The following is a 25,731-nucleotide window of genomic DNA, read 5'->3' on the forward strand; positions in this document are numbered from 1 at the left end:
ACAACCCTAATATTATAAATGTTTGAGATGTGCAGGATGAAACTAAACTGTAAACCAACTTTATCTATGCCAATTAAGAGAATGGTATAATAAATTTTGGGGATATTATAGCCAAGGATTTATTGGCCATGTGTTGTTGCATTTCTGGCTAGAGATATTTTTTACGTCTCAGTCAGTTTTAGAGTTGTTCCCATGTAAAGGGATCAGTAATATAAGTTACCATTATTATTGAACATACAATCATTATCATGTTGAAATCAAAACAAGCTTGTATAGATCAAAAATATCTTTTTTGGGTTCTTGGGCACATGTTGTATTAGGCCAAGCTGTTACCTATCTCCCGAGAGAAGGCTTCTTATTAGAGAAACAAGCTCGTTGCCTTGAATAATAGAAAAGACATGTTTTTTTTTGAAAAGGCATGTTTTACGTCAACTTTATATAAACTTCTTTTTAATTTAGAGTTTAAGCATACCCTAGGCATCTTGCACTGTTTAGAAGTTTTTTTTTAATCTTGCAATTTAATTTTAATTACTTTTATACAAGAACAGAACCAACAATAAAATTTTTAACTTTTAAAATTTTATACAGTATCTTAAAAGGATTGGCTTGTTAATGCACAAAAGCTTTCTTTATAATACACTCTGATTCTTTGCCCTGTTTAGTGTTTGATTACAATACTTTCTAACTTTGCCATTAGCAATGCCATCTGTAACCCTTATATAATACTAATGATAATATCATAACACAAATTTGATGTTTTTTTTCTTTTAGGTTGATATATTTTTTCAATTTTTAATTTTTATTATTAGTTACATTTTATTAACTCTATCCCAGCTGTATTCTGCTCCCTCATTCCCTCCCAATCCCACCCTCCCTCCCTTATCTCCTCCCTGCCCCTTTCCAAGTGCACTGATTGGGGAGGACCTCCTCCCCTTCCATATGACCCTGTTTTATCAGGTATCTTCAGAACTGGCTGCAAAGTCCTCCTTTGTGGCTTAGCAGGACTGCTCCTCCCTTGGGGGGTGGGAAGGTCAAGGAGCCTGCCATTGAGTTCCTGTCAGAAATAGTCCCTGTTCCCCTTACTATAGGAAACCAATAGGTTACTGAGCTACCAGGGGCTACATCCGAGCAGAGGTTCTAGGTTATATCCATACATGGTCCTTGATGAAGTGTCAGTCTCAGAAAAGACCCCTGTGCCCAGATATATTTGGTCCTTGTGGAGCTCCTATCCTTTCCACATCATACTAACTCCCCCTTCTTTCATATGATTCCCTGCACTCTGCCGAAGGTTTGATTATGAGTCTCAGGATCTGCTTTGATACACTGCTAGGTAGAGTCTTTCAGGGGCTCTCTGTGGTAGGCTCCTGTCCTGTTACTTGTTTTCTCCTATGTCCAATGCACATCCCATTTGTCCTTCTAAGTGAGGATTGATCATCTTACCCTGGGTCCCCTTTCTTATATAAACTCCCTTTTACCTTTAGCATTTAAGTACACCCTATCATCTTTTAAAAATAATAAAAAATTTGCATTAAAAATTTATTATTTTAAATTTATTATTTTATTTTTATTAATTTTAGTTTATTCACTTTGTATCCCAGCTGTAGCCCCCTTGCCCAACCCCTCGCAATCTTTCCCTCCCCCTTCTTCTTCTCCCATGCCTTTCATCTAGTCCACTGATAAGAGAGGTCCTCCTTCCCTTCCATCTGACCCTAGTCTATCAGGTCTCATCAGGACTGGCTTCTTTGTCTTCCTCTGTGGACTGGTAAGGTTGCTCCCCCCTTCAGATGGAGGTGATCAAAGAGCTAGCCCATGAGTTAATGTCAGAGAGGGTCCCTGTTTGTATTATTGGAGAACCCTCTTAAACACTGAGTTGCCATGGGCAGGGGTTCTAGGTTATCTCCATGCATGGTCCTTGGTTGGAGTATCAGTCTCAGAAAAGACCCTTGTGCCCAGATTTTTTGGTTTTATTGCTCTCCTTGTGGAGCTCCTGTTCCCTCTAGGTCTTTCTACCTCCCCCTTCTTTCATATGATTCCCTGCACTCTGCCCAAAGTTTGGTTATAAATCTCAGGATATGTTTTGATACCCTGATGAGTAGAGTCTTTCAGAGGCCCTCTGTGATAAGCTCCTGTCCTGTTCCCTGTTTTCTCCCTCTTCTGATGTACCTTAGGCAACTTGTACCTGGATTTTTACATTGGTTGTGGCTATTCTTTGACTTGCCCCCCCCCCTTTTTGATACAGGATAGATGGTTCAGCCTTTTAAACATACAAATTTAAAATTATATATAAACATATAATATTTTATAATTTATAATATAAATATTTGTAATATTTGAATTTTTAGGACTTAAATAGGCTGGCATGTACTTTGCCATCTGTAAGCCTCCTGTGTCTGTTTTGCATTTGTAATGACTGACATTTGCTCCCCCAGCCAATGCTGAGCAACAGAGAAGATAGGGTGGGACATTCTGGTGAAGAGAGAAGGAGAAAGGAGTGGGTGGAGAGATCAGAAAAGAGAGGACCAGGAAACATCAGGATAAATGAACTGAACCTAAGATATGACTAAAAAGCAAGTATAATGTGGGAAATCTGAATGGGAAAAAGCTATGCAAGCTTAGAGATTTATTATGGAATAATTATTGCCCAGCATTGTGCACAAGGTTAATTAAATAAATCCTAGTCTCTGTGTGGTGATTTGGGTATACAGCTGGTTTAGAAATAATTGATGTTTAACTAAAAGATAAATCAATATTAAATATAAATAATCATCAACACAACAAAAATTAATCAAAAGAAATGGGGAGGGACCTTCATTCTCATCAAAGGTAAAATCTACGATGAGGATATCACAATCCTGAACATCTGTGCCCCAAATACAAGGGCTCCTGCATTTGTAAAAGAAACAATATAAAAGCTTAAGTTACACATTGATCCCAACATCTAAATTGTGGGAGACTTCAACATCCCATTCTCAACAAGGAACAGATAATTGAGACAAAAGCTAAATAGAGAAATAATGACACTTACAGAGGTCTTAAGTCAAATGTATTCAATAGATGTTTACAGAACTTATTGCCCAAACACAAAGGAGTATGCTTTCTTCTCAGCGCCTAATGGAACCTTCTCCAAAATTGACCACATACTGGGGCACAATGCAAGCCTCAACAGATATAAGAAGATTGAAATAATCCCTTGTATCCTATCAGACCACTATGGTCTAAAACTAGATTTCAACAGTAACAGAAAAGCCTATACATACAAAGAGACTGAAACACAAACACAAACACAGGGAAGAGATAAAGAAATTAAAGACTTCCTAGAGTTCCATGAAAATGAAGGCACAACTTACTGAAACTTACTGAAACAACGAATTCAGTGCTAAGAGGAAAGTTCATAACACTAAGTGCCTTCATAAAGAAATTCAAGACATGGAGTTGATGGCTGGAAATAATCAAACTCAGGACTGAACTCAATAAATTAGAAACAAAGAAAAAAATTCAAAGAATCAATAAAACCAAGATCTGGTTCTTTGAGAAAATAAAAAAGATAGACAAACCCTTAGCCAAACTAACTAAAAGGCAGAATGATATTCTCCATATCAAGTAAATCAGAAATGAAAAGGGGAAAATAATGGGAGACACTGAGGAAACCCAAAGAGTCATTAGGTCTTACTTCAAAAGCCAATATACCACTGAATTAGAAAATCTAAATGAAATGGACAATTTTCTTGATAGATTCCACTAACCAAAGTTGAATCAAGATCAGGTAAATAAAATTGTCCTATATCCCCTAAGGAAAAAGAAACAGACATAAAAAAAGCCCAGGGGCAGATGGATTCAGTGCAAAATTTTACCAGACCTTCAAAGAAGAGCTAATTCCAATAATCTTCAAACTATTTCACAAAATAGAAAAAGAAGTAAGATAATCGAACTCATTCTATGAGGCCACAGTCAAGTTAATACATAAACTTCACAAAGACCCAACAAAGAGAATTTCAGACCAATCTGTCTTATGAGCACTGATTCAAAAATACTCAATAAAATACTCACAAACTGTATCAAAAAAGATATCAAATATACCATCTGCCATGACCAAATAGGTTTCATCCCCAGAAATGCATGGGTGGTTCAATATACAGAAAATCATCAATGTGATCCACCATATAAACAAACTGAAAAAAAAAAAAAGAAATACAGGATCATCTCTCTAGATGCCAAAAAAAGCATTTGACAAAACCCAACACCCATTCATATTTAAAGTCTTGGAGAGATCAGGGATACAAGGCACATACCTAAAAATAGTAAAAGCAATATACAGCAAGCTTATAGTCAACATCAAACTAAATGGCGAGAAACATATCAATCCCACTGAAATCTGGGACAAGTCAAGGATGCCCACTTTATCCATATATCTTCAATATAGGACTTGAAGTCCTAGCTAGAGCAATAAGACAGCTAAAGTAGATCAAGGGGATAGAAATTGGAAAGGAAGAAGTCAAACTATCACTTCACAAATAATACGATAGCATACATGAGTGACTGCAAAAAGATTACCAGAGAACTGCTACAACTGTTAATCACCTTCCGCAAAGTGGCTGCCTATAAAATTAAGTGAAAAAAAATCAGTAGCACTTTTGTATAGAAAAGACAAATGGGCTAAGAAAGAATTTAGGGAAACAATACCCTTCACCATAGTCACAAAGGACATAAACTACCTTGGTGTAACTCTAACAAAGCAAGTGAATGATTTATATGAAAACAAAACAAAACAAAGCAAACTTCAAGTCTCTGATGAAAAAAATTGAAGATATCAGAAGATGGCAAGATCTTCTATGCTCATGGATTAGTAGGATTAACATAGTAAAAATGGCCATCTTACTAAAAGCAATCAACAGATTCAATGCAATTACCATCAAAAATCAAACACAATTCTCTACAGAACTTGACAGAACAAGTCTCAGCCTCATATGGAAAAACAAAAAATCCAGAATACCTAAACCAACCCTGCACAATAACAGATCTTCTGGAGGTATCTTCATTTCAAGCTGAAGTATAAAACAACAGTAATAAAAACTACATAGTACTGGTGTACAAACAGTGTCGTGAATAATAAAAGACCCAGAAATAAACCCACACACCTATGGACACCTGATGTTTGACAAAGATGCCAAAACCATACAATGGAAAATAGACAGCATCTTCAACAAATGGTGCTGGTCTAACTGGATGTCTAGAGTAGAAAAATGCAAATAGATCCATACTTATCACCCTGCACAAAACTAAAGTCCAAGTGGATCAAAGATTTCAATATAAAACCATACACATTGAATCAGTTAGAAGAAAAAGTGGGTAAGAGCCTTGAACTCATTGGCACAGGAGACAACTTCCTGAACAGAACACTAACAGCACAAGCTCTAAGAGCAACAATCAGTAAATGGGACCTCATGAGACTGAAAAGCTTCTGTAAAGCAAAGGACACTGTCGTCAGAACAAAACAACAGCCTACAGACTGGGAAAAGATCTTCACCAACCCTATATCTGACAGAGGACTAATATCCAGTATATATAAAGAACTCAAAAAATTAAACACCAAAAAATCAAGTAATCCAATTAAAAATGGGATACAGAGCTAAACAGAGAATTTTCAACAGGAAAATCGAATGGCACAGAAACACTTAAAAAATGCTCAAAGTCCTTAGCCATCAGGGAAATGCAAATCAATATGACCTTGAGATTTCACCTTACACCTATCAGAATGGCTAAGATAAAAACCCCAAGTGATAAGACATGCTGGAGAAGATGTGGAGAAAGGGGAACCCTCCTCCATTACTGGTGGGAATATAACCTTGTATAACCACTTTGGAAATCAACCTGGCACTTTCTCAGAAAATTAGTGCTACCTCAAGATCCAGCTATACCACTCCTAGGTATATATCTAAAATATGCTCAAGTATACAAGGACATTTGCTCAACCATGTTTTTTGCAGCTTTATTCCTAATAGCCAGAATCTGGAAACAACCCAGATGTCCCTCAGTGGAGGAATGGATACAGAAATTGTACATTTACCCAATGGAATACTACTGAGCAATTAAAAACAAGGAAATCATGAAATTTGCAGGCAAGTGATGGAAACTAGAAAAGATCATCTGGAGTGAGGTAGCCTAGAAGCAGAAAGACACAGATGGTATACACTCACTTACACATGGATATTAGATACATAATATAGGATAAACATTCTAAAATCTGTACATCTAAAGAAGCTAAGCAAAAAGGAGGACCCTGGGTAATATGTTCAATTCTCACTCAGAGAGGCAAATGGTATGGACATTGGAAGAGGGAGAAAACAGGGAACAGGACAGGAGCCTGCCACATAGGACCTCTGAAAGACTCTACCCAGCAGGGTATCAAAGCAGGTGCTGAGACTTATAGCCAAACTTTGGGCAGAGTGCAGGGAATATTATGAAAGTAGTAGGAGATGAAAGACCTGGAGGGGACAGGAGCTCCACAGGGAGAGCAACAAAACAAAAAAAATTCTGGGCCATGAGTGTTTTCTGAGACTGCTACTCCAGCCAAGGACCATGCATGGAGATAACATAGAACCCCTGCACATATGTAGACCATGGCAGTTCAGTGTCTAAATGAGTTCTGTTGATATAGTGTTCTTGTGGAATGTATACAATTTATCTTGTTCATTCAAATGCTGATTGATCTACTCCACTATCTGGTTTCAATCTGGAAATTGCATTGTGATGCTTATTGTAAGCATCACTTGTCTCAAGTTTGTGTAAACATGCCACCATTTGTTTTCTGTAATTTCAATAGAACAACCAGCCAATGCTGTGCAATCAAGAGAATAGGGTGGGATATAGTAGTTCAGAGCAGAGGGGAAAGAAGTGAGCGAGAGGAGTCAGAGAGGTGAGATCAGGAAGGAGTGGACTTGGAACAACGAGGAGAGATAAACTGGACCTAAGATATGGCTAAAAACAAGTATAATGTGGGAAATCTGAATGGGAGGAAACTATGAGGGCCTGGAGGTTTAGGATGGAGTAACCATTGCCCAGCATTGTGCTCTAGGTTAGTTAAATAAATCCTAGTCTCTGTGTGGCGATTTGGGTGTACAGCTGCTTTAGGAATAACCACTGTTTACTAAAAGATAAATCAATGATAAATATTAATATTCAACAACAGGGTCCCTAGTAAGGGGAACAGAGACTGTCTCTGACATGAACTCAGTAGCTTGCTCTTTGATTACCTTCCCCCTGAGGGTGGGCAGATTTACCAGGCCAGAGAGAAAGACCTGATGAGACCTGATAAGCTAGTGTCAGAGGGAAGGGGAGGAGGACTGCACCTATCAGTGGACTGGGGGAGGAGCAAGGGAGGAGAAAAAAAAAGGGAGGGTGGGATTGGGAGGTTGTAGGGAGGGGACTACAGCTGGGATACAAAGTGAATAAATTGTAATTAAAAAATATCCAACCAAGGACCATGTATGGATATAACCTAGAATCTCTGCAGAGGTGTAGCCCGTGGTAGCTCAGTATCCAAGTGGGTTCCCTAGTAAGGGGAACAGCAACTATTTCTGACATGAACTCAATGGCTGGCTCTTTGACTGCCCCCGCCCCCCGAGGGAGGAGCAACCTTGCTAGGCCAAAGAGGACATTACAGCCAGTCCTAAAGATACCTGATAAGCTAGGGTCAGATGGAAGGGGAGGAGGACCTCCCCTATTAGTGGACTTCGTAGAGGGGCATAGGAGGAGATGAGGGATAGTGGGATTGGGAGGGAATTAGGGAGCAGGCTAAGGCTGGGATACAAAGTAAATAACCTGTGATTAATATAAAAAAATAAAAATTATAAAAAAAGATTCAGCTATACAACTCCTGAGCATATATCTGAAATATGCTCAACTTTACAACAGGGACATTTGATCCTCCATGTTTGCAGGAGCTTTATTTGTAATAGCCAGAAGGTGGAAACAACCTAGATGTTCCTCAACCAAAGAATGGATACAGAAATTATGGTATATTTACACAATGAAATGCTACCCAGCTATTAAAAACAAGGAAATCATGAAATTTCCATGCAAATGGATGGAACTAGAAAAGATCATTCTGAATGAGGTCACCTGGAAGCAGAAAGACATGAATGGTATATACTCACTTATAAGTGGATATTAGTCATGTAATATAGGATAAACATATTAAAATCTACAGTCCTAAAGAAGCTAAAAACAAGAAGGACCTTAGGGAAGATACTTCATTCTCATTCAGAAGGTTAATCAAGATAGACAATGCAAACTGTGGAAGAAAAGGAACAGGACAGTAGACTACCACAGATGTCCTTTAAAAGACTCCATCCCATAGGGGATCAAAGCATATACAGACTCACAGCCAAACTTGGGACAGAATGCAGGGAATTTTATGGAAGAGTGTGAAGATAGAAGGACCTGGAGGGGACAGGAGCTCTACAAGGAGACCAACAAAGCCAAGCTGGCCCCAGGGGAACTGCAGAGACTGATGCATCAACCAAGGACCATGCATGGAGTGGATATAGATCCCTGCTCAGATGTAGCTCATAGGCATCTCAGTTTCCATGTAGGTCTCCTAGTAAGGGGAGCAGGGACTGTCTCTGACATGAACTTGGTTGCCTGCTCTTTGATCACTTTCCCCTGTTGGGGTGACCTAGTCAGCCCACAGAGGAAGAGGATCCAGGCAGTCCTGATGAGACCTTATAGGCTAGGGTCAGACAGTAAGGGAGGAGACTTCCCTTATCAGTGGACTAGAGGAGAGGGATAGAGGGGGAAGAGGAAAAATGGGATCAAGAGGAGATGAGGGAGGGGGCTACAACTGGAATACAATGTGAATAAATTGTAAATAATAATTATATATAATGAAAAGAAACAAAACAGTATCCAACTTTATTTTAATATTTGAATTTGTTGCTGTCTTTTTATTTGAAAATTCATAGGATTGTAGAAACAATATAATATTTACTTATATGTATTTAATTAATCTGTTTTAATTAATTGTCTATGTATCATATATCTATATAATATCAATGGATTATTGGGAGTCCCTTTACAAGTTCCATATTCAAATGAATTTGTGTCTATATTCATAGTGGTTCTCTGCCACTTAATGTTTCTCATATAGATGGCTTATAGTTTTCATAAGATATATTGTGTGCTAATGAATAAATATAGTAATATTTTCACTTTACAATAAAATTAGATTATTTACAAAAATGTGATGATATGTTCAATGAAGGATTTTTGTGATAACAAAATAGTATCTTACTATAACATATATGTGTGTGTGTGTGTGTGTGTGTGTGTGTGTGTGTGTGTGGTTTGGCCATATGATTACTACAAAACCTTTTGTTTTACTATAGTCTATAAGGCAAGTCCAACCTTTTACAGCAGGGAAAGTAATTGTCATTTACAAAAGGCACTCTTGAAAAGCACAAAACAAATCTCCCATCACATCATTATCATTGGTCAAGTTCATTTCATTGACCACTACAAGGAGCAAAAACGGCACTCCTGTATCATATAATTATATTAAAACTTATACCAAATTAATTAGTTTTGTGTCCCTATTAGTAAGTTGGTAGTGATGTAGCTACTCTCTAGAGTTCTTATTATTCTGCTTCCCTAAGGAGAGAGTGAGAATAAATTACGGACTAACCCCTAGTGTTAGTCCTAAGAACAAGTATTAATTTGATTTTTATCTTCTGATATAGTTAGTTACTGGATCATATGCTTTATCTTGCTGAAACTATTTATTGGTAACATAGTCTATATTTTAAACATAATTTAAATGCAATATTTTGTTGCTATTGATAAGATGCTAATGAAATAGTCTTCAAAGTGTTATGATTTAAGCTAGATATGTTCTATTTTTGCTAAATTATATCTCATATTTCCTATTTGGCAGAAACGTGAATATTCTAAACAGAGAGTATCTTACTGCAGAGCACTTTTAGAATTCTCCATATGGAAAGCTGTAAGTCAGAAATGGTAAGAAAGTCTCAATTACAGGAAACTTTTAATAAAAATGTAGTGCTTTCCAGATCTCTCTTTTATTAATTCCTATCTGTATGTTTAAAATTTCCAGTTACAATAAGTTACCATAAAATATACATAGAGAGATTGAAGATAATAAAGCTTTCCTAAATCTGTAGTCTAGAAACTGTTGATCTCTACATAAGATGCTAGAACCTGTTTCTGAGAACTACGTTATTGATAAATTTTCTTATTTTTAATTACACCACAAATTGTTAAGAATAAATGAAAAGGTTGGTAAATATCTGCAACCTTTACATGTGAGCAAATGATTTGTTCTGTATCCCATAGACCATTAGTTCCATAGAATGTATTCAAAGAATAATGTACAAAATGAGAAAAAAGCGTCATTAGGTTTTGTTGCATATGTATTGATTATATAATCTGAACGATAAGGTAGGTTTATTAATCAGAATGTTCTAAAATATATTTCTTACAGTTATTATTTTAAAGAGTCAAATCTGGGTGAGGAAACTTAGTTACTGTACAAGTGACATTTATTGCTTTAAGAGGTTGCTATTATAATAAAGTGCCTTACCTAACCTGCATACTTTTATATTTGAAAGATTAGTACGTAGGATGAAATTTGAGAGCTCAAATTTGGGTTGTAGAAATTATAGATCCTAAGAACTGATGCGATTAATTTTTCTTTCAGTCATTGTTCGTCATTCAGAAATCCCCTTCATTAACTTTATAATGACACACATATTTTATAATTGTTATGACAGTTTTCTTTGGCATATTTCAAGATTTGAAGAGATATTTAAAGTGTAACAGTTATTTATTTACTTTGAAGTTACTTTCCAAATCTGTTGTTGCTTGAGAAATGAAAAGGAGTACGCTGCAGTCCCTCTCTTTTTATTTTAGTTTGAAACATGGTCTTTGTAGTTCAGGGTAGCCTCAAATTCACAATTCCCTGATCTTAGCCTCCTACATGAATGGATGTATTATATGGGAGAAGATGAAAAACCTTTACATATTTTGGGCATAAAATCATTATCTATTATTTACATTATTTTTCTGTCCATTTTAACTTATGAAGAAATTATTTATTGTTTTCATCAGGCAAAATAAATAGGGGTCAGATTATAGAATGTAAGTGTTCATTTTATTTTCTAACCAGCTTGTACTATGAATTGTCTAATATGTGATGCTATAGAAAACTATTTTCAAGACAACAAATTAACCCAAATATTAATTTCCAGATTTATGGTGTGAACTTTGTCCAAACAGTCTATTAACATCATTATTATGCATGAGGTAATGAAAATGCTATTGTTCATACCCTAAACATACAGTGCTAAAGTTATAGGTGCATTTCTACAGTTATTTCTTCCAAGTAAAGTATATTTTGAAGAAGTCAAAGAAAATTTATACATTCATGACTCCATTGTTGATGTAATTTTCTACAAATTTGATAGTTTCTAGTATTAAATCTTTTTAAAATTAATTTATTTTTATAAATTACAGTTTATTCATTTTGTGCCCTAGTTTTAACCTCCTCCCTCACCCCCTCCCAATCCCACTCTCCCTACGTCATGTCCCCCCATGCCCCTCCCCAAGTCCACTGAGATGGGAGGTCCTCCTTCCCTTCCCTCTGACCCTAGCCTATCAGGTCTCATCAGGACTGGTTGCATTGTCTTTCTCTGTGGCCTGGTAAGGCTGCTCCCCCATCAGGGAGAGGTGGTCAAAGAGCCAGCCACTGAGTCCATGTCAGAGACAGTCCCTGTTCCCATTACTAGGAAACCCACTTAGAGACTGAGCTGCAATGGGCTACATCTCTACAGGGGTTCTAGGATATCTTCATGAATAGTCCTTAGTTGGAGTTATCAGTCTCGAAAAGACCCTTGTGCCCAGATTTTTTGGTTCTGTTGCTCTCCTTGTGGAGCTCCTGTCCCCTCCAGGTCTTTCTATCTCCCCCTTCTTTCAAAATATTACCTTCACTCTGCCCAAAGTTTGGCTATGAGTTTCAGCATCTGCTTTGATACCCTGCTGGGTAGTCTTTCAGAGGCCCTCTGTGGTGGGTTCCTGTCCTGTACCCTGTTTTCTCTCTCTCCTGATGTCCATCCTGTTTGTCTTTCTTAGTGAGGAATCTTATATATCATTGAATATAAATGTATATATAATATGATAATTATATAATAGAATATATGAAGTATGCAATTGTGTAATACTCTAATTCTACCTTAATTTAGACTAAAGAAGTGTCTAGTGTCATACACATTAAAATAAGACATATGAAAATGAAAGAAATGTTGAAGGCAATGTGAAAAGTAGATCAGCTTGGCTCTTTGACCTGTCCCTCTGCTCCCCCCCCCCCATCCTGAGGAAGGAGCAACCTTGCTAGGCCACAGAGGAAGACAATGCAGTCAGCTCTGATGAGACCTGATAAACTATAGTCAGATGGAAGGAGAGGAAGACCTCCCCTATCACTGGACTTAGAGAAGGGCAGGGAGGAGATGAGGGAATGTGGGTGGGGATTGGGAGGGAATGAGGAAGGTGGCTACAGCTAGGATACAAAGTGAATAAACTGTAATTAACATAAAAATAAAAATTTGGAAAAAAAGTCTCCCAACCAAAAAAAGTCTAGAGCCAAATTGTTTTAGTGCAGAATCCTACCAGACTTTTAAAGAAGTGTTAAGTCCAATACTACTGAAATTATTTGACAAAATAGAAACAGAATGAACATTGACAAATTTATGTTATGAAGCTACAATTACTGTGAAAACACACAAAGATTCAACAAATGGATCTACAGACCAATTTCTCTTATGAACAAAGATACAAAAATACTCAATAAAACACTTGCAAAGAGAATCCAACACACATAAGAATAATCCACTATGATCAGATAATAATACGAAAGACAGAGGTAAGACAATTCACCTTCAATAATACTCTTCTGTTTTCCAGTTTCTCAGAACCAGGATCCCTGCTTTATGATTCTAATGTATTCTTTGCTTTCATTTCCATTAGAAATAGCCTTGTGGACAGAAGAGATGGATGTCTACAATCTTACCACAGTGACTCAGTTTATCCTCATAGGGCTCTCTGACCTCCCTGAGGTGCGTTATCCTCTCTTTGTGGTCTTTGTCATCATCTATCAGATCACTTTGATGGGCAACGGAGCCATCCTGTTGGCCATTGTGACTGAGAGAAAGCTGCAAACTCCCATGTATTACCTGTTGGCAAATCTGTCCCTGCTAGACATATTCTGCCCATCAGCTACTGTTCCCAAGATGCTCAATAATCTCTTGAGTGAGGATCACAGCATATCCTTTGTTGGGTGTGCTTTGCAGCTCTATTTCCTGGTGGCCCTAGCTGGGACTGAAGTTTTCTTGCTGGCTGTGATGGCTTATGACCGGTACGTGGCCATATGCTTCCCTTTGCGCTATTCCCTCATCATGACCAAGGTTCGCTGTGTGCAGCTGGTAACTGGAACCTGGGCGGCTGGGTTTCTCAACTCCTTTCTCCACACAATGTCCACCTTTAACCTGTCTTTCTGTAAGTCCAACCGAGTTAACCAGTACTACTGTGATATCCCACCTGTGATGGCCCTGTCCTGTTCATCCACCTATGTAGCAGAAATGCTCGTTTTAGTAGTAGGAGGTATTTTTGGGGTTGGTGCTTTTCTGATCACTTTGATCTCCTACATATACATTGTCTCCACCATCCTAAAGATCCAGTCAGTGGAAGGGAAGCGCAAAGCTTTCTCCACATGTGCTTCCCATCTTCTTGTCGTCTTCCTGTTCTATGGCACAACTATATTTACCTACATCCGTCCCTCCTCCAGTCAACACTCTCCTGCCAGAGACAGACTCATCTCTATGCTGTATGGGGTCATTACTCCCATGTTAAACCCCATTATCTACAGCCTGAGAAACACAGAAGTCAAAGGAGCACTCAGAAGAGTTTTACATCCTAGGATTTGCCCACAGAAAGCATGATGTAAGACTTGCTCAAGCTTCTTAGAATGAAGCAAGTAGCAAGAATGGAAGCAAGTAGCACAATAATAAAACAATGTATGCAGAGGAGGAAGCAACCTAACAAAGCATACATATGAGTTCAGATATTATTATCCACATTTCTATAACTACTCACAATTAAAATTTGTAGTTAAAAATAAAAATCTTTGAGAATGAATAGTTTCAGTAGGCTATCTGAAGGAACTATATTGCTGTCTTACCTGTATCAATATCTATATCTATATGCATGACTAAATCATATTTATACATATATGTAAATCTGTAAATCTATTTATATATATCTGTTTCTTTTTTGTTTCTAATCTCTATGTATCCATGTAGTTACAGGTCTCCATTAGTTTTCTAATTTTGTTTTGTTATTTTTTAAAAGATTTTTAATTGTTATTTTCTCTATGAACTTGAGGTTATGCCTGCATGCATATTATGTTCACTGTGGGCGTGCTTATGTTCATATTGTCTATAATGGGTGTTCGATGTCCTGGAACTGGAGTTATAAATAGTAGTGGGTTACCATGTGTATGTCAGCGAACAAACCTTAGTCCTATACAAGAGCAGCAAGTGTGTTTAACTTCTGAAATATTCCCTCCACTATTAAATTTACTTATTTTCATCTTAAATATTTGTATACTTTTAGGCAAATGTTTGTCTATATGTGTATCTGTGCACCACATGCATTCAATGAGTGTTGAGTCCAGAAGAAGGCATTGTAACCTCAGGAAAAGGAGTTTCAGGTGGAAGTATGTGTATTGGAATTGAACATGGGTCCTGTGGAAGAGCATTCAGTGTTTTTAATCTCTGAGCCATCTCTCCAAACCTCCTCAATTTTAATTTTTTAAAAAACATTTTTTAATTAATTATAGTTTGCTCACTTTCTATCCCAGCTGTAGCTCCCTCCTGCATCCCGTTATCCCACCCTCCCTCCCTCATGTCCTCCCATGCTCCTCCTCCAGTCCACTGATGGGAGGTTCCCCTCCTCTTCCCTCTGACCCTAACCTATCAGGTCTCATCAGGACTGGTCTTCCTCTGTGGCCTAGTAAGGTTGCTCCCCTATCAGGGGGAAGGTGATCAAAGAGCCAGCCACTGAGCCCATGTCAGAGACAGTCCCTGTTCCCATTACTAGGAAACCCACTTAGAGACTGAGCTGCTATGGGCTACATCTCTGTAGAGGTTCTAGGTTATCTCCATGAACAGTCCTTAGTTGGAGTTATCAGTCTCAGAAAAGACCCTTGTGCCCAGATTTTTTGGTTCTGTTGCTCTCCTTGTGGAGCTCCTGTTCCCTCCAGGTCTTCTATCTCTCCCTTCTTTCAAAAGATTGCCTGCACTCTCCCCAAAGTTTGGTTATGAGTCTCAGCCTCTGTTTTTATACCCTGCTGGGTAGAGTCTTTCAGAGGCCCTCTATTGTAGGCTTCTGTCCTATTCCCTGTTTTCTCCCTCTTCCAAAGTCTATCCAGTTTTCCTTTCTGTGTGAGGATTGATCATCTTACCCATGGTCTCCTCCTTGTTTAGCTTCTTTAGGTGTACAGATTTTAGTATGTTTATCCTATGTTAAATGTCTAATATTCACTTATAAGTAAGTATATACCATGTTTGTCTTTTTGCTTCTAGATTATCTCACTCAGGATGATCTTTTCTAGTTCCCACCATTTGCATGCAAATTTCATGATTTCCTTGTTTTTTTTTCTTTCTTTTTAAATTTTTATTTTTTATATTAATTACAGTTTATTCACATTGTATCCCAGCTGTAGCCCCCTCCTTTCTCCCCTACCAAAGCCATCCTTTCTCCTTCATCTCCTCCTGTACCCCTCTCCAAGTCCACAGATAGGGGAGGTCCTCCCCCCCTTCCATCTGACCCTAGCTTTTCCGATTTCATCTAAACTGGCTGCATTGTCCTCCTCTGTGGCCTGACAAGGCTGCTCCCCCATCTAGGGGAGGCTGTCGAAGAGCTAGCCACTGAGTTCATGTCAAGACAGTCTCAGAAAAGACCCCTGTGCCCAGATATTTTCGTTCTGCTGCTATCCTTGTGAAGCTCCTGTCCTCTCCAGATCTTGTTTCTCCTCCTTCTTTCCTAAGATTCCCTGCACTCTGCCCAAAGTTTGTTTATGAGTCTTATTATCTGATCTTATACAATGCTGGTTAGAATCTTTCAGAGCCTTCCCTGGAAGGCTTATGTCCTGTTGCCTGTTTTCTTTTTCTTCCAAAGTCAGTCCTGTTTGCATTTCTGAGGGAGGATTGATCATTTTACCCAGGGTCTTTCTTCTAGCTTGCCTTCTTTAGGTGTTCAGATTTTTGTAGGTTTTATCCTATATTATATGTCTAGTATCCACTTATAAGCGAGTATAGACTGTGTGTGTCTTTCTGTTTCTGGGATACCTCACTCAGGATGATCTTTTCTTGATTCACCATTTGCCTGCAAATTTCATGATGTCCTTGTTTTTAATTGCTAAGTAGCATTCCATTGTGTAAATGTACCACAATTTCTGTATCCATTCTTCAGTTGAGGAACATCTGGGTTGTTGCCAGGTTCTAGCAATTATGAATGAAGGTGCTACAAACATGGGTGAGTAAATGTCCTTGTTGTATACTTGAGCATCTTTTAGATATATGCCTAGGAGTGGTATAGCTGGGTATTGAGGTAGCACTATTCCCAATTTTCTGTGAAAGTGCCAGATTTATTTTCAAAGTGGTTGTACAAGGTTACATTCCCACCAGCAATGGAGGCGGGTTCCCTTTCTCCACATCCTCTCCAGGATGTATTGTCACTTGAGTTTTTGATTTTAGCCATTCTGATGGGTGTAAGGTGAAATCTCAGGGTCGTTTTGATTTTCATTTTCCTGTTGACTAAGTATGTTGAGCATTTCTTTTTTTATTTCTTTATTAATTACACTTTATTCACTTTGTATCCCTCCTGTGGTTCCCTCCCTTCCTCCCCTCCCAAGCCCTCCCTTCCTCTCCCCTCTACATGCATACCCCTCCCCAAGTCCACTGATAGGGGAGGTCTTCTTTTCCTTCTTTCTGATCCTAGTCTATTAGGTCTCATCAGGAGTGGCTGCATTGTCTTCTTCTGTGGCCTGGAAACGCTGCTCCCCCTTTAGGGGGAGGAAATTAAAGAGCAGGCCAATCAGTTCATGTCAGAGGCAGTCCCTGTTCCTATTACTATGGAACCCACTTGGACACTGAACTGCCATGGGCTACATCTGTGCAGGGGTCCTAGGTTTTCTCCATGCATGGTCCTTGATTGGAGTATCAGTCTCAGGAAGGACCCCTGTGCTCACATTTTTTAGTTCTGTTGCTCTCCTTGTGGAGTTCCTGTCCTCTCCAGATCTTACTGTTTCCCACTTCTTTCATAAGATTCCATGCACTATGCCCAAAGTTTGGCTAAAAGTCTCAGCATCTGCTTTGATAGTCTGCAGGGCAGAGGCTTTCAGAGGCCCTCTGTGGCAGGCTCCTGACTTGTTCCCTCTTTTCTCCTTCTTCTGATGTCCATCATCTTTGCCTTTCTGGATTGCGATTGAGCATTTTAGCAAGAGACCTCCCTCTTGATTAGTTTTTTAGGTGTACAGATTTTAGTAGGTTTATTGTATATTATAATATGAGTGAGTATATACCGTGTATGTCTTTCTGCTTCTGGGATAGCTCACTCAGGATGATCTTTTCCAGGTCCCACCTTTTACCTACAAATTTCATGATATCCTTGTTTTTTTATTTTTATTAATTACACTTTATTCACTTTGTATCCCCCCATAAACCCCTCCCTCCTCTGCTCCCAATCTCACCTTCCCTCCCCCTCTCCATGCATGCCCCTCCCCAAGTCCACTGATAGGGGAGGTCTTCCTCTCCTTCCTTCTGATCCTTGTCTATTCCATCTCATCAGGAGTGGCTGCATTGTCTTCCTCTATGGCCTGGTAAGGCTGCTCCCCTCTCAGGGGGAGGTGATCAAAGAGCAGCCAATCAGTTCATGTTAGAGGCAGTCCCTGTTCCCATTACTATGGAACCCACTGGGACACTGAACTGCCATGGGCTACATCTGTGCAGGGGTTCTAGGTTATCTCCATGCATGGTACTTGGTTGGAGTATGAGTCTCAGGAAAGACCCCCGTGCTCAGATTTTTTGGTTCTGTTGCGCTCCTTCTGGCGCTCCTGTCCTTTTCAGATTATACTATTTCTTCTTTCATAAGATTTCATGCACTGTGCCTAACAGTTGGCCATAAGTGTCAGCATCTGCTTTGATAGTCTGCAGGGCAGAGCCTTTCAGAGGCCCTCTGTGGCAGGCTCCTTACTTGTTTCCTGTTTTCTTCTTCTGATGTCCACCCTCTTTGCCTTTCGGGATGGGGATTGAGCATTATAGCCAGAGTCCTCCCTCTTGATTAGTTTTTTAGGTGTACAGACTATAGTAGGTTTATCCTATATTATATGTATATATTATATGTCTATGTGAGTATACACACACACACACACACACACACACACACACATATATATATATACACACACACCTTGTGTATCTTTCAGCTTCTGGGATAGCTCACTCAGGATGATCTTTTCCAGGTCCCACCATTTACCTGCAAATTTTATGATTTCCTTGTTTTTCATTGCAGAGTAATATTCCATAGTGTAGATGTACCACAATTTCTGTATCCATTCTTCAGTTGAGGGGCATATGGGCTGTTACAAATAAAGCTGCTACAAACATGGTTGAGCAAATGTCCTTATTGTGTACTTGCGCCTCTTTTGGATATATGCCTAGGAGTGGTGTAGCTGGATCTTGAGGAAGCACTATTCCTAGTTGTCTGAGGAAGCATCAGATTGATTTCCAGAGTGGTTGTACAGGTTTACATTCCCACCAGCAGAGGAGGAGGAGGGTTCCCCTTTCTCCACAACCTCTCCAGCATGTGTTGTCACTTGAGTTTTTGATCTTAGCCATTCTGATGGGTATAAGGTGAAATCTTAGGGTCATTTTGATTTGCATTTTCCTGATGACTAATGACGTTGAACATTTCTTTAAGTGTTTCTCTGCCATTCGATATTCCTTTATTGAGAAGTCTCTGTTTAGCTCTGTACCCCATTTTTTAATTGGATTACTTGATTTGTTGAGCATTTTCTGTGTTTCTCTGCCATTCAATATTCCTCTATTGAGAATTCTCTGTTTAGCCGTGTACCCTATTTTTAAATTGTATTACTTGATTTGTTGGTGTTTAACTTTTTAAGTTCTTTATATATTCTGTATATTAGTCCCCTGTCAGATGTAGGGTTTGTGAAGATTCTTTCTCAGTCTGTAGGTTGTCGTTTTGTTCTGATTACAGTGTCCTTTGCTTTACAGAAGCTTTTCAGTTTCTTGAGGTCCCATTTATTGATTGTTGCTCTTAGAGCCTGTGCTGTTGGTGTTCTGTTCAGGAAGTTTTCTTCTGTGCCAATGAGTCCAAGGCTCTTCTCCACTTTTTCTTCTAACAAATTTAGTGTGTCTGGTTTTATTTTGAGGTCTTTGATCCACTTGGACTTTAGTTTTGTGCAGGGTGATAAATATGGATCTATTTTCATTTTTCTTCATCCAGTTAGGCTAGCACCATTTGTTGAAGATGCTGTCTTTTTGCCATTGTATGGTTCTGGCATCTTTGTCAAAAGTCAGATGCCCACAAATGTGTGGGTTTATTTCTAGGCCTTCTATTTGATTCCATTGATCCATCATTATGTGTCAATGCCAGTACCATGCCATTTTTATTATTATTGCTCTATAGTACAGCTTGAGATTAGAGATGAAGTTACCTCCAGACAATCTCTTATTGTACAGGACTGTTTTAACAATTCTGTTTTTCTTTCCATATGAAATTGAGAATTGTTCTTTCAAGATCTTCAAAGAATTATGTTGGTATTTTGATGGGAATTACACAAATTTGTAGATTGCTTTTGCCTTGATGACCATTTGTACTTTGTTAATTCTACTGATCCATGAGCATGGGAGATATATCTTCTGAATTCTTCTTTAATTTAATTATGTTATTTGTGACTATTATAATCTGTGTAGTTTCCCTAATATCTTTCTTAGCAGTTTTGTCTTTCATATACAGGAGGGCTATACTGTTTTTTCTTTTCTTTTTTTTAGTTAATTTTGTATTTGGCCACTTTGCTGAAGGTGTTTATCAGCTGAAGAAGTTCTCAGGTTGAATTTTTGGGGTCACTCTTGTATACTATAATATCATCTGCAAATAGTGATTCTTTGACTCTTTCCTTTCTGATTTTTATCCCCTTTATCTTGTTTAGTTGTCTTATTGATATAGCTAGGACTGCAAGTACTATCTTGAAGAGATAAGGAAAGAGTGGGCAGCCTTGCCTTGTCCATGATTTCAGTGGGAATGATTTAAGTTTCTCTCTGTTTAGTTTGATGTTGGCTATAAGCTTGCTATATATTGTCTTTACTATATTTAGATATATGCCTTGTATCCATGATCTCTCCTAGACTTTAAACATAATGGCTGTTGGATTTTCTCAAATGCTTTTTTTTTGGCATCTAAGGAGATGATTATGTTGTTTTTCTCCTTCAGTTTGTTCATATGGGTGGATTACATTAATGGATTTCCATATACTGAACCACCCCTGAATGCTTGGGATCAAGCCTATTTGGTCATGGTGGATGATATCTTTTATGTGTTCTTGTATTCTGTTTGCAAGTATTTTTGCATAAATGTTCATAAGAGAGATAGGTCTGAAATTCTTTTTTTTTTGTTGTTGGGTCTTTATGTGGTTTAGGTATCAAGGTGACTGTGGCTTCATAGAATAAGTTTGGTAATGTTCCTTCTGTTTTTATTTTGTGGAATAGTTTGAAGAGAATTGGAGTTAGCTTTTCTTTGAAGGTCTGGTGCAATTCTGCATTGAAACCATCTGGCCCTTGGCTCTTTTTGAAGGGAGACTTTTGATGACTGCTTCTATTTCCGTGGGGGGAGGGGATATAGGATTATTTAATCTATTTACCTGATCTTGATTCAGCTTTGGTAAGTGGAATCTCTCAAAAAAAGTGTCCATTTTATTTTCTAATATTTTACCTATATGCTTTTGCAGTAAGACCTAATGATTGTTTGAATTTCCTCCATTTCTGATGTTATATTCTACTTTTTGTTCCTGATTTTGCTGATTTGGATAGTCTTTCTCTGTCTCTTAGATAGTTTATATATCTTGTTGATTTTCTTGAAGAATCCATTCTTGGTTTCATTGATTATTTGAATTGCTTTCTTTGTTTCTAATTCATTGAATCCAACCCTGAATTTGATTATTTCTTAAGTCTACTCCTCTTGTGTTTGTCTGCTTCCTTTTTTTCCCTAGGGCTTTCAGGTTAGTGTTATTAAGTTGCTTGTATGAGATGTCTTAGCCTTCTTTCTGTAGGCACTTAGTGCTATGAACTTCCCTCTTAGCATTGTTTTCATTTGTCGTATACATTTGGGTAAGTTGTACCTTCATTTTTATTGAATTTCAGGAAGCCTCTAATTTCTTTCTTGATTCCCTGACCCAGTTGTTGTTGAGCAGAGAGTTGTTTAGTTTCCGTGTGTGTAGGCTTTTTGTTATTTCTATTGTTATTGAGGTCTAGTGGTGGTCTGATAGGATACAAGAGATTATGTCAACCTTCTTGTATCTGTTGAAGCTTGGCCTGTGCCCAACTATATGCTCAATTTTGGGGAAGGTTCTATGAGGTACTTAGAAGAAGATATAGTCTTTTGTGTTTGGGTGAAAAGTTCTGTAGACATCTATCAGGTCCATTTGATTTAAGACCTCTGTAAGTGTCACTATTTCTCTTTTTAGCTTCTTTCTTGATGATCTATTCCTTGGCGAGAGTGGGGTGTTGTCTCCCACTAGTAAGTTGTTGGGATCAATGTGTGATGTAAGCTTTATTAATGTTTCATTTATGAATGTAGGTGCTATTGTATTTGGGGCATTGGTATCTAGGATTGTGATGTTCTCATGATGAATTTTTCATTTGATGAGAATGAAGTGTCCCTCCTCATCTCTTTTGAGTAATTTTGGTTCAAAGTTTATTTTATTAGATAAACTTTGGATTTATCTATGGTTTACTGTAGTAGCCATAAACTTAGGATGGCTACTCCAGCTTGCTTTCTAGGTCCTCTTGCTTAGAAAACCTTTTTTCAGTCCTTTATTTTGAGTTAGCGACTATCTTTGTTGCAGAGGTGAGTTTCATGAATGCAGCAGAATGTTGGATCCTGTTTTTGCAACCAAGTCTGTGTCTTGGGTATAGTTCACCTCCTTGGGTTGCAGTTTTCCTTCTAGTATCTTCTGTAAGGCTGGCTTGTTGATATTGTTTACTTTTGGTTTTGTCATAGGATAACTTGTTTCTTTTTTTCCATTTATGGTGATTGAAGATTTTGCTTGGTATAATAGTCTGTGCTGGCATCTGTGGTCTCTTAGAGACTGTAAGACATCTGCCCAGGCCCTTTTGGCTTTTAGGGTCTCTCTTGAGAAGTCCTGTGCAATTCTGGTTAGGTATACCTTTATATTTTACTTGGCCATTTACCCTTGCATCTTTTAATATTCTTTCTTTGTTCTGTACATTTAGAGTCTTGATTATTATGTGTTGGGAAAATTTTCATTTTTGTTCTAATCGATGCCATGTTCTTTAAAGTTCTTGTATGTTTACAGGCATATATATATATTTTTACATTGTGGAAATTTTCTTCAATAATTTTATTGAAAATATTTTCTGGAACTTTTGAGTTGGAAACCTCCCTTTTCTACTCTGATTATTTTTAGGTTTAGTCTTTTCATAGTGTCCCAGATTTTTTGCATACTTTATGTCAGAAAGTTTCTAGATTTAACATTTTCTTTGACCAAGGTATCAATTTCCTCTATTTTATCTTCTGTGCCTGAGATTCTGACTTCTAGCTCTTGTATTCTGTTTGTGATACTTGTCTCTATAGTTCCAGTTTTCTTACCTAGTTTTTCCATCTCCAGGATTGCCTCACTTTGTGTTTTCTTTATTGCTTCTACTTTCATTTTCAGGTCTTGAATGGTGTTATTTATTTTCTTTACCCGTTTGATTGTATTTTTTTTTTTTTTTGTATTTCTTTAAGGGATTTATTTGTTTCCTTTTTAATGGCCTCTATCATCCTCGAAAGACTGGATTTTCGATCATTTTCTTGTGCTTCAGTCATGTTAGAATATCCAGGGCTTACTGTAGTAGGATTCCTGGGCTCTGGTGATGCCATATTGCCCCGGCGCTCAATTGTGTTCTTACACTGGCCTTTTGCCATCTGGATTTTGCAGTTATTATAGGTTTAGATGCTGAATTCTGAGTTTATATTTGTCAAATTGGTATTCTTTGGATGTTTTCCCCTTAGTTTTTGTTTCTCACTGTTTACTGTCCCGAGTCTCCTGAAATTCTGGTGACTGACTAGCTACTTTTCAGATCCCCTAGGGTGTCTCCCCTGGGGTTTTTGTAGCCTGCATGGACTCTGGGGTTTTGGGAAATACCTTTGAATCTGGGCTCTTTAGGACCACTGTCTCCTGGGATCCCTGATGCTGTCAAGCCTACAGGTAAGGAAGCCAGGCTGGGGCTAGAAATTTTCATCCATGTGTTGGGATGTAGTTTATAGCTATTGGATGAGTTCTAGGGGAATAACGTGGGCAAGAACTTGCAGCTGGGTCTTTTTTTTTTTTTCTTTTTGAAAATTTATCTTTGTTTATTTACTTTATATACCAAGGGGGCTCTATCCCTCATCTTCCTCCATTCCCTCCATCTTCTCCTTCTTCCATCTCCCCCTTCTCCTTTCCCCTCAGAAAAGGGGAATCCCCCGTATAAACCTTCCCCAGCACATCAAGTCACATCAGGACTGCTCTTATTTTCATCCCTGGAGGCCAGGAAAGGCAGCCCTGCCAGGGGGAAGCGATCCAAAAGCAGGCAGTAGAGTCCATTTCAGAAACAGCCCCTACCTCCACTCACCAGGTGCCCCTTATGAAGATCAAGCCACCCATCAGCCACATGTGTGTAGGGGCCTAGGTCCAGATCATGCATACTCCTTAGTTGGTGCCTCAGAATCTGACAGGCTCCATGGGACTGTGTAGTTGTCTCTGTTTGTCTTCTTGTGAGGTTCCTCTCCCCTCTGAGTCCTTCCATCTCTTTTCCAACACTTCCACAGGATCTCCAGAGTTCTATTCTGTGCTTGGCTGCAAGTCACAGCATCTGTCTCTATCTGCTGTTGGCTGGAACCTCCCAGGTGACAGTCATATTAGGGTCCTGTTTGAAAGCATAGCAGGGTATCATTATTAGTGTCAGCAGCTGACTCTCTACCATGGGGTGGGTCTCAGGTTGGGCCAATTATTGTTTGGACTTTCTTGCTATCTTTGTTCCCTCATTATCCTTACACTTCTAGTAGGCAGGGTAATTTTTGATTCACAGGTTTTGTTGGTGGGTGTTCCCTTCCTTCCAGTAGTTCTGCCTGGCTAGGAGGTGGTCACTTCTGAAATTGGAATTAGTAGGATATATGTATATAATGTTATATGTGTATGATTATGTACACAATTATTAACAATTATATATTTGTCACATACATTTATGTGTGCTTGTCTAAGTAACAGTAATTAAAGAAAAGGTCCTAAATTTGAAAGTAGTAAGGACACAAGAATAATGTTTGTGTGTGTGTGGAGAGACAGGAATGGTGCAAGCACAGTACTCATGTATGAAAGTCTCAAATACTTTTAACTAGAAAATTCCAGTTTACTGCCAAAATGAAATTCTAAACCTACCCAGTTGATGATTATTAAAAAAAACTCATTTTAGACAATGTGCGATCATTAAAAATACTTTTAATTGATTCTTGCAAAATTTCATATCATGTAACCTAATCCCACTCATCTTCCCCTCCCTCCATATCCATCCTCTGCCCTTGCAGTCTCACCCCCAAAACAAAACAAAACAAAACAAAACAAAACAAAACAAAACAAAATAGAAAAAAATAAAGATATAAGGAAAAAAAACCATCTTGCTGTGGAAGCTTCGATAAGTCTCGGTATGTCACACACTTTCCCCTTTGGCCTGAACAGCTTTACTTGCAAATGTTCATTTCAATGAGTCATTGGTCTGGGTTCGAGGCTTGTTGCTTCTTCAACATCATCATTACTGGATCCTCAGTGGGACTCCTCACAGATATCCTGTTGTTGCTTTGTGTCATGAAGGTTCTGCAGTGCCACGTTTTTTCATATGCTTCAGCAGTTCTTAGATGGAGTAGATGTTGGGGCCTGGATTTGGACCTGGGTTGGTAGCTGATTTTGTTAGCCTACCAGCAAGACAAACTCTCTTTAATCCATGTCATTGCATGGCCAGCAAGGAGTGGGGGACCAGCTCTATTGAATGCCACAGCTGGTGAGGGGTGAGGCCAGCTACAGCCAAACCACCAGCTCTCTTGCACTGCTCAGGTGAGAGGAAGGGCCAGCTTTCCTGCATGTAGTAGCCTGTGAGGGGCAGAACAGCTCTGCAGAGCCCTTGGACATTAACGTGACATCTCCATGGCCTTTGGTGGTAACATGGGCCAAGGACTGACACAGACTTCTGCTGCAGCAAGGCCACGCAGACATGACCCTCAGAGGCAGCATGGGCTGTGATATCAATGGCTATGGTGACAGCACAGGCTTCTCCTATGAAGCTGTTCCACCACCCTCACATCTCCAGTTCCACCTGTCTTTATAGTGCACAAACC

At 38.6% G+C, this 25,731-nt stretch overlaps 1 protein-coding gene across 1 annotated transcript; it reads left to right on the top strand.

Annotated features, from left to right (window-relative positions):
- The first annotated feature begins 13,055 nt into the window (after nt 1-13,055).
- On the top strand, nt 13,056-14,003 carry LOC129688267 (olfactory receptor 5V1-like). The gene has a single exon (XM_055623008.1). It carries the CDS (start codon nt 13,056-13,058, stop codon nt 14,001-14,003), a length of 948 nt encoding a protein of 315 aa, XP_055478983.1.
- Nucleotides 14,004-25,731: the final 11,728 nt, after the last annotated feature.

Source organism: Psammomys obesus, unplaced genomic scaffold, assembly GCF_907164565.1.
Source record: "Psammomys obesus unplaced genomic scaffold, mPsaObe1.curated_primary_1811, whole genome shotgun sequence".
NCBI lineage: Eukaryota > Metazoa > Chordata > Mammalia > Rodentia > Muridae > Psammomys > Psammomys obesus.

Excerpts from the sequence above, each read along its gene's own strand:
- LOC129688267 (XM_055623008.1), top strand. The coding sequence starts at position 13,056 with ATGGATGTCTACAATCTTACCACAGTGACTCAGTTTATCCTCATAGGG.